Source organism: Pseudophryne corroboree, chromosome 7 (assembly GCF_028390025.1).
Source record: "Pseudophryne corroboree isolate aPseCor3 chromosome 7, aPseCor3.hap2, whole genome shotgun sequence".
Lineage (NCBI taxonomy): Eukaryota > Metazoa > Chordata > Amphibia > Anura > Myobatrachidae > Pseudophryne > Pseudophryne corroboree.
Window position 1 is genome coordinate 173,702,222 of NC_086450.1, and position 14,878 is coordinate 173,717,099.

The window sequence follows — 14,878 nt, forward strand, 5'->3', positions numbered from 1 at the left end:
GGAACACCACGCTTCTTCACACAATTCATTTAATTCATCAGATGGGGGAAAAGTCACTGGCTGCTTTTTCTCCCCAAACATAATACCCTTTTTTGTGGTAACCGGGTTAATGTCAGAAATGTGCAACACATTTTTCATTGCCGTAATCATGCATCGAATGGCCCTTGTGGACTGTACATTTGTCTCATCCTCGTCTACACTGGAGTCAGACTCCGTGTCGACATCTGTGTCTGCCATCTGAGGTAGCGGGCGTTTTTGAGCCCCTGATGGCCTCTGAGACGCCTGGGCAGGCGCGGGCTGAGATGCCGGCTGTCCCAAAGCTGTTACGTCATCGAACCTTTTATGCAAGGAGTTAACACTGTCGGTTAATACCTTCCACATATCCATCCACTCTGGTGTCGGCACCGCAGGGGGCGACATCACACTTATCGGCTCCTGCTCCGCCTCCACGTAAGCGTCCTCATCAAACATGTCGACACAGCTGTACCGACACACCACACACCGCACACACACACACACACACACACACAGGGAATGCTCTGACTGAGGACAGGACTCCACAAAGTCCTTTGGGGAGACAGAGAGAGAGTATGCCAGCACACACCAGAGCGCTATATAACAGAGGGATTTACACTAACACAAAGTGAATTTCCCCCAATAGCTGCTTATATCACCTTTTGCGCCTAAATTTATGTGCCCCCCCCCCCCCTCTTTTTTACCCTTCTTGTAGTGTATACTGCAGGGGAGAGCCTGGGGAGCGTCCTTCCAGCGGAGCTGTGAAGAGAAAATGGCGCTGGCTGTGCTGAGGAAGATAGCCCCGCCCCTTCAGCGGCGGGCTTCTCCCGCTTTTTATAATGTTAATGGCGGGGTTTTTTGCACATATACAGTGTTATACACTGTATTATGTGCTTTTTGTGCCAAAAGGTATACTTATTGCAGCCCAGGGCGCCCCCCCCCAGCGTCCTGCACCCACCAGTGACCGGAGCGTGTGGTGTGCTGTGGGAGCAATGGCGCACAGCTGCAGTGCTGTGCGCTACCTTATTGAAGACCGGAGTCTTCAGCCGCCGATTTTCTCCTGGTTCTTCCGTCTTCTGGCTCTGCAAGGGGGACAGCGGCGCGGCTCCGGGAACGGACGATCGAGGTCGGGCCCTGTGTTCGATCCCTCTGGAGCTAATGGTGTCCAGTAGCCTTAGAAGCACAAGCTAGCTGCAAGCAGGTAGGTTTGTTTCTCTCCCCTCAGTCCCTCGTAGCAGTGAATCTGTTGCCAGCAGATCTCACTGAAAATAAAAAACCTAATAAATACTTTCTTTACTAGCAAGCTCAGGAGAGCCCACTAGGTGCATCCAGCTCTGGCCGGGCACAGATTCTAACTGAGGTCTGGAGGAGGGGCATAGAGGGAGGAGCCAGTGTACACCAGATATAGTACCTAATCTTTCTTTTAAGAGTGCCCAGTCTCCTGCGGAGCCCGTCTATTCCCCATGGTCCTTAAGGAGTACCCAGCATCCACTAGGACGTCAGAGAAAGATTTACCAGTAGGTAACCAAAATACTATTTTCTCTTACGTCGTAGAGGATGCTGGGGTCCACATAAGTACCATGGGGATGTACCAAAGCTCCCAGAACGGAGGGAGAGCGCGGAGGCACCTGAAGAACTGATTGACTGAACTTCAGATCATCAGAGGCCAAAGTATTGAACTTGTAGAACTTAGCAAACAAGTTCGACCCAGACCAAGCGGACGCTCGGCAAAGTTGCAACGCCGAGACAGCTGCCCAGGATGAGCCCACCTTACGAGAAGAGTGGACCTTAACAGATTTTGGACACAGCAATCCTGCCGTAGAATAAGCGTGCTGGATAGTGAACCAAATCCAGCGAGAGATTGTCTGCTTAGAAGCAGGACACCCAATTTTCTTGGGATCATATAGGACAAACAGAGGGTCCGACTTTCTGTGACGAGAAGTCCTCTTCACATATATCTTCAGAGCCCTCACAACATCCAAGGACTTAGATGTAATTGAGGAGTCAGTAGCCACTGGCACCACAATAGGTTGGTTGATATGAAATGCCGACACAACCTTCAGAAGAAACTGCTGACGTGTCCAGAGCTCAGCTCTATCTTTGTGGAAGATCAAGTAAGAGCTTTTACAGGATGAAGCACCCCAATTCAGACACGCGTCTAGCAGAAGCTCCTCCTGTAGAGGGTCAAACCAATCCGACTGGAGGAACTGCAACACCACATTAAGGTCCCAAGGCGCCGTAGGCGGTACAAAGGGAGGTTGGATGTGCAGAACTCCCTCCAAAAAAGTCAACCTCAGGGAGGGCAGCCAATTGTTTCTGGAAGAAAATGGATAGGGCCGAAATCTGGACCTTCACAGATCCCAACCTCAGGCCCATATCCACACCAGCTTGCAGGAAGAGGAGAAAACGTCCGAGATGAAACTACCGTAGGAAACGTCTTGGATTCACACCAAGAGACATATTTCTACCAAATACGATGGTATTGTTTAGACGTTACCCTTTTCTTAGCCTGTATCATGGTAGGAATGCCCTTCTTCGGAATGCCCTTCCGAGCAAGTATCAGGCGCTCAACTTCGATGCAGTCAAACGTAGCCGCGGTAAGTCTTGAAAGGCGAACGGCCCCTGCTGCAACAGGTCCTTCTGAAGAGCAAGAGGCCACAGCTCTTCTTGTAGTAGATCCAGAAGGTCCGCATACCAAGTCCTTCTTGGCCAGTCTGGAGCAATGAGGATCGCTCGAACCCTTGTTCTCCTTATGAGCTTTAGGATCCTTGTGATGAGTGGGAGTGGTGGAAACACGTACACTGACTGGAACACCCACGGAGACACCAGGGCGTCCACTGCCTGTGGGTCCCTTGACCTGGAACAATAGCGCTGAAGCTTCTGGTTGAGACGAGGGGCCATCATGTCTATTTGGGGTAGTCCCCAAAGGTCTGTTATTTCCTTGAAGACCTCCGGATGGAGATAGTGTCTATTGAGGAAGTCTGCTTCCCAGTTGTCTACTCCCGTTATAAAGATTGCTGACAGCGCTAATGCGTGTTTTTCTGCCCAGAGGAGGATTCTTGACACCTGACATTGCGGCTCTGCTCTTCGTTCCGCCCTGTCGGTTTATGTAGACCACTTTTGTGACATTGTCCGACTGCACTTGAATGGCCCGCCTGAAGTAGACTGTTGTATACGGCTCTTAGTTCCAGAATGTTGATCGGTAGGCCGACTTCCAGAATTGACCACCTTGAGTGACTGCGCCCCAGCCCCGGAGGCATGCATCCGTGGTTAGAAGGATCCAGTTCTGAACCCCGAACCTGCAGCCCTCCAGAAGGTAGCCACCAGAGGAGTGAAATCCTGGCCTTTGGCGACAGACGAATTCTCAGGTGCATGTGCAGATGAGATCCTGACCACTTGTCCAGGAGATCCAGTTGGAATGACAGAGCATGAAACCTTCCGTACTGGAGAGCCTCGTAAGAGGCCACCATCTTTCCCAGAAGGCGAATGCACTGATGAACAGACACCCGGGCTGGCTTCAGGACATCCCGGACCATTGTTTGTATCACCAATGCCTTTTCCAGTGGAAAAAATACCCTCTGTACTTCCGTGTCGAGGATCATCCCCAGAAACGACAACCTACTGGTTGGTTCCAAGTGTAATTTTGGAAGGTTCAGAAGCCAACCGTGGATTCTGAGGAGAGCGGTCGTAATAGCAATGGATCGCAATAGTTTCTCCCTGGACGCTGCCTTTATCATCAGATCGTCCAGGTATGGAATGATGTTCACCCCCTGCTTGCGAAGGAGAACCATCATCTCTGCCATCACCTTGGTGAACACCCTCGGTGCTGTTGAGAGGCCAAATGGCAGGGCCTGGAACTGGAAATGACCGTCCAACAATGCAAAGCGGAGATACGCCTGATGTGGCAGCCACATCGGGATGTGGAGGTACGCATCCTTGATATCCAGGGATACCAGGAATTCCCCCTCTTCCAGACCCGAAATCACCACCCTTAGAGACTCCATCTTGAACTCCTTCAGAAAGGGGTTCAGTGATTTTAGGTTCAGAATGGACCTGACCGAACAATCCGGTTTCGGTACCACAAAAAGGTTCGAATAGTAACCCTTGTTGTGCATATGAGGTGGTACAGGCACAATGACTTGTGACTCCACCAACTTCTGGACGGCGGCTTGCAGAACTGCCCTGTCCGCCAGCAGAGCTGGTAAACCTGATTTGAAAAACCGGTGAGGGGGGAGATTTTGAAACTACAGCCTGTACCCCTGGGACACAACATCCAGCACCCAGGCCGGATGACACCCAGACGTGACTGAACTGCCCGAGTCTTGCTCCCACTGGCCCCACCTCCGAGACCAGTAGTCCACCGTCATACGGAGGACTTTGGTGTACCTGAAGTAGGTTTCTGTTCCTGGGAACCTGCCGTAGCAGGTTTCTTGGACTTAGGCCTACCTCCCCGAAAGAAGGTGTTGGACGGCCTGGCCTTTCTGGGCTTCGTAGTCCGAAAGGGCTGAGATGCGGGCAAAGAAAACGGTTTCTTCGGAGCAGGTGTAGCCGAGGGAAGAAAAGGAGACTTACCCGCTGTAGCCGTGGAAATCCACACATCTAGCGCTTCCCCAAAGAGAGCCTGACTAGTATACGGTAGGGACCCAACACCTTTCCTGGATTCTGCGTCGGCAGACCATTGACGTAGCCACAGTCCTCGCCACGCTGACACCGACATGGAAGAAATTCCTGCAGCCATTGAACCTAGATCTTTCATGGATTCCACCATAAATCTTCAAGTAAGATGTCCGACCATTTTACTATAGCTTTGGCAATCCAAGCACTGGCAATAGTGGGACGTAGTATTGCCCCTGAAGCCGTGTACATGGACTTGAGCGTATTATCAATCTTACGATCCGCTGGCTCTTTCAAGGCGGTAGATCCCGGAACAGGCAAAACCACCTTTTTTGAAAGTCTGGATACTGACGCGTCAACAATAGGCGGGTTTTCCCATTTTTTCCTATCCTCAACAGGGAAAGAAAATGCCACCTGAACCCTCTTAGGGATCTAGGATCTTTTCTCAGGGTTTTCCCAAGCCTTGTCATCCTGCATAGTGCTAAAGGACGTATATGGGAGAAAATAGCAGGGAGACCTGAGGTACCAGAACTGGGCCAGACAGCCATATTCTGCAGCACCTGGGTAGCAGATTAATTCTGTGCAACCCTATCTGAAATCTGAGAAATCATAGTTTTGATAGGGAATAACCATTCCTGCTCCCTTGCTGGAATATGTGCTAAACCAGTGCTATCCTGATTACATGGAATGGGATCATGCTGAGAGGACATAACCTCTGCAGCATATTACACAGAGTCCCTGGACATTTCTAGTGGTGACCACAGACACTTCACACAGGGGATACAGAGAGTTTCACTCCCAAGAATGGCAAGAGAGAGACACAGATTGAAGCCAACCCACACACAGCGCTATTATTATACAAAGGGAGACCCTTTGTAAGCGCTGGCTGTGTACCTTATTAGGTTACACAGCCGTTTTGCAGCCTCTCCCCTTTCTACAACCCCCTGGTACCGTGTAGGATAGCTGGAGATTGATGTGGAGGGACTAGGTTCTTTTCCTATACAGCGCTGTGCAGGCAGGAAAATGGCGCTGAAAAGCTGCTGGGTCCGCTCTGAGAAGCTCTGCCCCCGCAATGGCGTCATCTTCCTGCTCCTCCTAGGATTATACTGGCCTGAGGTATGATGCAGGCTGAGATTCGAGATCCCGACAGACTGGGGGGGGATTTGGGCATAGAGGGAGTAGCCAGCCCACACACTCAAACTCTTAAAGAGCCAATGGCTCCTGGTGGAACAGTCTATACCCCATGGTACTAATGTGGACCCCCGCATCCTCTAGGACGTAAGAGAAAATAAGGACAACAGTATTAAAAACAAAACACAAACCTAACTAAGGATGGGTACACACTATGCAAATGCACTATGAGCGACGTCGCCTAGTGTGTTCCCTTCCCTGCCAGTCAGCGGCAGCACATACACACTGAGCAATATGCAAACGCTATAACTCAGTGACGTCACAATGCGGCTGGGCATGCAATCTTTGGACTACAGTCCAAATTGAGCTGCATGCACGGATGACAGCAAGGATCGTTAACGATCCGCGGGGTCACGCATCTTTAGTGTCGGCGGCATACACACTTAGCAATAAAGTAAACGACGTAGCTCAGTCAATGTCAAAATTACTGACATTGCTGAATTTATCGCCAAGTGTGTACCCACCTTATGTAGTAGGGCTGCAATAGCATAACCAAACAAACATGCCCAACTCTGGAGGGTCATAAAACCGCACTGGCTTACGAGGAGTGTGGAGTGGAGGAGCAAAGGCTTAAAGTGATTTTAATTTAAGTGGCAGCTCCTATAGCCCTACTACAATCCCATTGTCCAGTGTCCCCCACCCATTTATGAAAGAGAAAAGAAATCTTTCCCATGGTGTGTGTCACGTGCATACCTCATACACCTACAGTATCACATTCACCTAGAGTATCACCTTCAATTTGTTCACACAATAAAAAACAGAAATAGAAAATACATCAATTCACCCAAGCAGGTTTAAAATACTTACCTAAGGTCTCTAGCAGTATAGTTTCAAGTATTACCAGCTCTTGAGCTTGCTGTAAGTATGCCTAGAAACAAAAGACCACATTCATAAGTACACAGAATTTCACAGCAGATCAGAACCCCTTGGTCCATCTAGCCTGCCTTTTTTTTATCCTTTTGGTAACCTCACCCTATTTAATCATTAGCTCTTTATAGAAAGGGTACTCGTATGCCAATCTCTACCACCTCTGATGGGAGGCTATTCCAATTATCCACTACCCTATCTGTGACGTAATTTCTCAAATTATCTTAGAACCTACAATATAGCGCATTCATTTCACTACACCACACAAATCGTTGATTTTTCAGGAAGTAATGAAAAAAACAAAGCAAGTCTATTAATGATGAATGTTTTGTACTCTTACACATGGCTCATAAATAAATTGGGTTTTCATTTCCTTAAATTTTTCTCTCAAAAGTATCCACCTTATTGGCGACAGCAGCGAAAACGTGGGGCATCCTTTCGATCAATTTGTCTAAAGTTTCAGTGCCAATTGCAGCCCACTTACGTAGCAACTCCCAAAAGGTGATTTTTGGCTCGTTACTTGCACATCTCGAACACACCTGTCCAGATGATCGCAAAATAATTTAACTGAATTGCAATGAGGACTCTGGGGTGGCCAAACCATGTTCTTTAGCACCTGTTGTCATTGATGGAACATACTTTCTGCAAAGACTACAGATATATTTTGGTTTCCTGTAGTGTGAAACCACAACCAACAAGGCGGGTGCCGGAAGGGATGGCATAACACAAGTATGAAGGCACCAACGGCACCAAACATCCGAAACCTCTCAAGACCATCTCTGTGCTTGACTGTGGGCTGACGGCAAGCTGGAAGCATGTGCTCTGATGCCGCACTGTGAACGTACTTGCGCCTTTTGGACCAGAACACCTCAAACTTTGATTCGTCTGTGAAAAGAACCTTCTTCCACTGACTAGTGGTCCAGCTCCTGTGCTTTTTAGCCCATCTTTTTATTTATGAGTCTAAGTGATGATTTTCAGGATGTAACATTCCTTCAAACCACTGGCGGTGTTTGGTACGCTTTTCTTCCTAGTTTCCATAAGAACAGCACGGACATGATGAGCTGTTTGGAATCTGTTCTGTTTGGCGCACACTCTGTTAAACTAGTCCTCCTGTTTTGTGGTCACTCGAGGTTGACAGGTCGTGGGCAATAACAGTGTTTAGTGTATCTTGAGGGTACACATGCACACCAAGAGAAATCTTCTCCAAAGGAGCAATCACACACAAAGTATGCCATACATTTCTCAAAGCAACTATGGCAGAGCGCTTTTCGATTGATAACTTCTTCATGGGAGACATTTAGGAGACCAGTTGACATGTCACAAGTGTTCAATACTAGACGAACACCGGAATTCTTCCAACGTGCATGTGTTGATGAATCTGTTTCAAAACAGCAATGGGCATTATTCTAGTATCACTAAGAGCACCTCGTGACCTTGTAGGCATACTTCGGTTATTTTCAGGGATCAGACTTTCCCCATGATTCAGGTTGTAAGAAAAGCAAATAAGCACACAACTGGGAAAAAATAAGAATTTACTTACCGATAATTCTATTTCTCGGAGTCCGTAGTGGATGCTGGGGTTCCTGAAAGGACCATGGGGAATAGCGGCTCCGCAGGAGACAGGGCACAAAAAGTAAAGCTTTCCGATCAGGTGGTGTGCACTGGCTCCTCCCCCCATGACCCTCCTCCAGACTCCAGTTAGGTACTGTGCCCGGACGAGCGTACACAATAAGGGAGGAATTTTGAATCCCGGGTAAGACTCATACCAGCCACACCAATCACACTGTACAACCTGTGATCTGAACCCAGTTAACAGTATGATAACAGCGGAGCCTCTGAAAAGATGGCTCACAACAACAATAACCCGATTTAGTTAGCAATAACTATGTACAAGTATTGCAGATAATCCGCACTTGGGATGGGCGCCCAGCATCCACTACGGACTCCGAGAAATAGAATTATCGGTAAGTAAATTCTTATTTTCTCTATCGTCCTTGTGGATGCTGGGGTTCCTGAAAGGACCATGGGGATTATACCAAAGCTCCCAAACGGGCGGGAGAGTGCGGATGACTCTGCAGCACCGAATGAGAGAACTCCAGGTCCTCTTTTGCCAGGGTACCAAATTTGTAGAATTTTACAAACGTGTTCTCCCCCGACCACGTAGCTGCTCGGCAAAGTTGTAATGCCGAGACCCCTCGGGCAGCCGCCCAAGATGAGCCCACCTTCCTTGTGGAATGGGCCTTAACAGATTTAGACTGTGGCAGGCCTGCCACAGAATGTGCAAGTTGAATTGTGTTACCAATCCCACGAGCAATCGACTGCTTAGAAGCAGAAGCACCCAGCATTGTTGGGTGCATACAGGATAAACAGCAAGTCAGATTTCCTGACTCCAGCCAACCTGGAAACTATATTTTCAGGGCCCTGATAACATCCAGCAACTTGGAGTCCTCCAAGTCCCTAGTAGCCGCAGGTACCACAATAAGCTGGTTCAGGTGAAACGCTGACACCACCTTAAGGAGAAACTGGGGACGAGTCCGCAGCTTTGCTCTGTCCGAATGGACAATCAGATATGGCTTTGTGAGATAAAGCCGCCAATTCTGACACTCGCCTGGCCGAGGCCAGGACCAACAGCATGGTCATTTTCCATGTGAGATATATCAAATCCACAGATTTGAGTTGTTTAAACCAATGTGATTTTTTTAGGAATCCCAAAACTACGTTGAGATCGCCCAGTGCCACTGGAGACATCAAAGGGGCTGTATATGCAGTACTCCCTTAACTTCTGGACTTCAGGAACTGAAGCCAATTTCTTTCTGGAAGAAAATCAACAGGCCGAAATTTGAACCTTAATGGACCCAATTTGAGACCCATAGACACTCCTGTTTGCAGGAAATGTAGAAATCAACCTAGTTGAAATTCTTCCGTGGAGCCTTCCTGGACTCACACCCTGGCACATATTTTCACCTAAGTGGTGATAATGTTGTGCGGTCACCTCCTTCCTGGCTCTGACCAGGGTAGGGATGACCTCTTCCGGAATGCCTCTTTCCCTTAGGATCCGGCGTTCACCCGCCTTGGCGTCAACGCAGCTGCGGTAAGTCCCGGAACAGACACGGTTCTTGCCGAATCAAGACCCTTCTTAGTATCTCTTGAAGTTCCGGGAACCAAGTCCTTCTTGGCCAAACCGGAGCCACGAGTATAGTTCTTACTCCTCTCCTTCCTATCATTTTCAATACATTGGGTATGAAAAGCAGAGGATGGAACACATACACCGACTGGTACACCGACGGTGTTACCAGAGCGTCCCAGCTATTGCCTGAGTGTCTCTTGACCTGGCGCTTCAGGTGGGACGCCATCATAACCACCTTTGGTCTTTCCCAACGGTTTACAATCATGTGGAAACTTCCAGATTAAGTTTCCACTTTTCCGGGTGGAATTCATTTATGCTGAGGAAATCTTCCCAGTTGCCCACTCCCGGAATGAACACTGCTGACCGTGTTATCACATGATTTTCCGCCCAGCGAAGAATCCTTGCTGTCATTGCCCTCCTGCTTCTTGTGTCGCCCCGTCTGATAACGTGGGCGACCGCCATGATGATGTCCTACTGGATCAGCACCGGTTGACTTTGAAGCAGGAGTCTTCCTAGGCTCAGAGCATTGTAAATTGCCCTTAGCTCCAGTATATTCATGTGGAGAGAAGTCTCCAGACTTGACCACACTTCCTTGGAAATTTTTTCCCTGTGTGACTACTCCCCAGCCTCTCAGGCTGGTATCCGTGGTCCCCAGAACACAGTCCTGAATGCTGAGTGTGCTGCCCTCTAAAAGATGAGCACTCTGCAGCCCCCACAGAAGAGACACCCTTGTCCTTGGAGACAGGATTATCCGCTGATGCATCTGAAAATGCGATCCGGACCATTCGTCCAGCAAATCCCCTGAGATCTGCCGAATGGAATCGCTTCGTAAGAAGCCACCATTTTTCCCAGGACTCCTGTGCATTGATGCACTGATACTTGGCCTGGTTTTAGGAGGTTTCTGACTAGGTCGAATAACTCCTTGGCTTTTTCCTCCCGGAGGAACACCTTTTTCTGGACTATGCCCAGAATCATTCCTAGGAACAGCAGACGTATCGTCGGAAAACAGCTGCGATTCTTGGAATATTTAGAATCCAGTCGTGCTGTCGTAGAACTACTTTAGATAGTGCTCTTCCGACCTCCAACTGTTCTCTGGAACTTGCCCTTTTCAGGATATCGTCCAAGTAAGGGATAATTTAGATGCCTTTTTTCTTTGAAGAAACATCTTTTCGGCCATTACCTTGGTAAAAGGCCCGGGGTGCCGTGGATAATTCAAACGGCATCGTCTGAAACTGATATTGACAGTTCTGTACCACGAACCAGAGGTACCCTTGTTGAGAAGGGCAAATTTGGACATGGAGGTAATCCTTGATGTCCAGGGACACCATATAGTCCCCTTTTTTTTTCGGTTCGCTATCACTGCTGTGAGTGACTCCATCTCGATTTGAACCTTTTATGTAAGTGTTCAAAGATTTCAGTTTAGACTATGTCTCACCAAGCCGTCTGGCGTCAGTACCACAATATAGTGTGGAAAAATAATACCCTTTTCCTTGTTGTAGGAGGGGTACTTTGATTATCACCTGCTGGATATACAGCTTGTGAATTTTTTTCCAATGCTGCCTCCCTGTCGGAGGGAGCCGTTGGTAAAGCAGACTTCAGAAACCTGCGAGGAGAAGATGTCTCGACTCTCCAATCTGTACCCCTGGGATAATACTTGTACTATCTAGGGGTCAACCTGCGAGTGATCCCACTGCGCGCTGAGACTCTTGAGACTACCCCCCCACCTTGAGTCCGCTTGCATGGCCCCAGCGTCATGCTGAGGACTTCTTTTCCTGGGAAGGGGCTGCCTGCTGCAGTCTACTTCCCTTACCTCTATGTCTGGGCAGATATGACTGGCCTTTTGCCTGCATGCCCTCATGGGAAAGGAAGGATTGAGGCTGAAAAGACGGTGTCTTTTTCAGCTGAGATGTAACTTGGGGTAAAAAGGTTGGATTTCCCAGCTGTTGCCGTGGTCCCCAGGTCCAATGGACCGACCCCAACTAACTCCTTCCCTTTATACGGCAATACTTCCATGTGCCGTATGGGATCTGTATCACCTGACCACTGTCGTGTCCATGACATCTTCTGGGTGATATGGACAACGTACTTATCTTGATGCCAGAGAGCAAATATCCCTCTGTGCATCTCACGTACATATATATATAGAATGCATCCTATTAAATGCTCTATATGAATAAAATATTTTCAGTCAGGGAATCCGACCAAGCCAACCCAGCACTGCATCTCCAGGCTGATGGCGATCGCTGGTCGCAGTATAACCACCGTATGTGTGTATATACTTTTTAGGATATCTTTCCAGCTTCCTATCAGCTGGCTCCTTGAGGGCGGCCGTATCTGGAGACGGTAACGCCACTTGATAAGCGTGTGAGCGCCTTATCACCCTAAGGGGTGTTTCCCAACGCGCCCTAATTTCTGGCGGGAAAGGGTATAACGCCAATATTTGCTATCGGGGTAACCCCACGCATCATCACACACTTCATTTTATTTTATCTGATTCAGAAAAAACTACAGGTAGTTTTTTCACTCCCACATAATACCCTTTTTTGTGGTACTTGTAGTATCAGAAATATGCAACACCTCCTTCATTGCCCTTAACGTGTGGCCCTAATGAGAAATACGTTTGTTTATTCACCGTCGACACTGGATTCAGTGTCCGTGTCTGTGTCGACCGACTGAGGTAAATGGGCGTTTTTAACGCCCCTGACGGTGTTTCTGAGACGCCTGGACCGGTACTAATAGTTTGTCGGCCGTCTCACGTCGTCAACCGACCTTGCAGCGTGTTGACATTCTCACGTAATTCCCTAAATAAGCCATCCATTCCGGTGTCGACTCCCTAGAGAGTGACATCACCATTACAGGCAATTTCTCCGCCTCCTCACCAACATCGTCCTCATACATGTCGACACACACGTACCGACACACAGCACACACACCGGGAATGCTCTGACAGAGGACAGGACCCACTAGCCCTTTGGGGAGACAGAGGGAGAGTTTGCCAGCACACACCAAAACGCTATAATTATATAGGGACAACCTTATATAAGTGTTTTCCCTTATAGCATCTTTATATATATCTCAATATCGCCAAAATCAGTGCCCCCCCTCTCTGTTTTAACCCTGTTTCTGTAGTGCAGTGCAGGGGAGAGCCTGGGAGCCTTCTCTCCAGGCTTTCTGTGAGAGAAAATGGCGCTGTGTGCTGAGGAGATAGGCCCCGCCCCTTTTTCGGCGGGCTCGTCTCCCGCTATTTAGTGAATCTTGGCAGGGGTTAAATATCTCCATATAGCCTCTGGGGGCTATATGTGAGGTATTTTTCGCCAAAAAAGGTTTTCATTTGCCTCCCAGGGCGCCCCCCTCCCAGCGCCCTGCACCCTCAGTGACTGCCGTGTGAAGTGTGCTGAGAGGAAAATGGCGCACAGCTGCAGTGCTGTGCGCTACCTTTAGAAGACTGCAGGAGTCTTCAGCCGCCGATTCTGGACCTCTTCTTACTTCAGCATCTGCAAGGGGGCCGGCGGCGCGGCTCCGGTGACCATCCAGGCTGTACCTGTGATCGTCCCTCTGGAGCTGATGTCCAGTAGCCAAGAAGCCAATCCATCCTGCACGCAGGTGAGTTCACTCCTTCTCCCCTAAGTCCCTCGTTGCAGTGATCCTGTTGCCAGCAGGACTCACTGTAAAATAAAAAACCTAAGCTAAACTTTCTCTAAGCAGCTCTTTAGGAGAGCCACCTAGATTGCACCCTTCTCGGCCGGGCACAAAAATCTAACTGGAGTCTGGAGGAGGGTCATGGGGGGAGGAGCCAGTGCACACCACCTGATCGGAAAGCTTTACTTTTTGTGCCCTGTCTCCTGCGGAGCCGCTATTCCCCATGGTCCTTTCAGGAACCCCAGCATCCACAAGGACGATAGAGAAAACCATGTTGCACTGCTTGTCTGGCAGATGTAACATGTGCAGAGAGATTGAGATTTGGTTGAGTTATATTTTTTCCGTGCAGGGTAAATACTGGCTGCTTTTGCTTGTAGCCCACAAATGTTAGATAGCTCTATTTTTAAACTACAATTTAGATTTCAGTTTGAACACACCCAAATCTAAAGCTCTCTGTACATGTACCTGCAGTGCAACATGGTTTTACACAGATTCTTGCCTTTTTGCTTTACTTACAAACATGAATCATGCCCATTACCCAGCTGTAAACAAACGTCCCTAGTATACATCTTAACCTCGGGAAGAGGGACCTTTGTGCAGCTACGTGCCCGAAATTAGGGGCGTGATTATGGGGCATATAGCCTTGTCACCCGCGAGTGGCCTCTTTCTGTGCAAAACACACGTATCAAGTTCACCCTTCACAGAGAAGTCGATGAATCTGTGGGTGTATTGAAATGAATGAGCTGTAGTGTACCACCCTTCAGTTTCAGTGCATGTCCTTGTGTTCTAATACTTTTCTTCCTTTGAAGAATGTCTCCCTCCTGTATCACCCTTTCTATCAACAGTGAACATGATAGAAACGATCATGACCCCCTTTCCCTTCTCCAAACTATACCTATTAAAATCTTTTAGTCTTTCCAGGAAAGCTTTGCAATGTAGGCCATGCACCATTTTAGTTGCCCTTCTTTGTAGGCTAATGTATTTTTATCCTTCTGGAGATATGGCTTCCAGAAATAAACAGTATTCTACATGAGGCCGTACCAATTACCTATAAGCGGCATTACTACTTCTTTCTTTCTGTTACGGATTCATCTCCTTATGCAACCAAGCATCTGACTAGCTTCTCATTGCTTTGTTACATTACTTACCTGTCTTTAAATTACCTGAAATAGTGACGCCTATTGAGTCACTGAACAGAAGACCTACAATAATAATCAACGCGTCCATAGAGTATGCACAACAGGTCAAACGCCCTAAACAACAAAGGGCTCAATTAAATTCTGCGCGGGTTGAATAGCGCCGGGAATTAGCTCCCGGTGTTATTCGGTTCAGCACACTAACTCCCGACGAGAGGATTTCTTCCTGCATCTTGCTGGCATGATGCAGACTTCCGCCCTTAGTGCAGCAGAAACATCGCGCTGGGCA

The 14,878-nt window shown here is 48.4% G+C and overlaps 1 protein-coding gene across 4 annotated transcripts in view; it reads right to left on the reverse strand.

Moving 5' to 3' along the window:
- CCNT2 (cyclin T2) overlaps positions 1–14,878 on the reverse strand; it is a 139,010-nt gene that overhangs the window by 86,314 nt on the left and 37,818 nt on the right. For all 4 annotated transcript variants that reach the window (XM_063933785.1, XM_063933788.1, XM_063933786.1 and 1 more), the window contains exon 4: positions 6,628–6,688. In XM_063933785.1, coding sequence (XP_063789855.1) covers positions 6,628–6,688 — 61 coding nt within the window. The remainder of the gene's footprint in view (positions 1–6,627; positions 6,689–14,878) is intronic.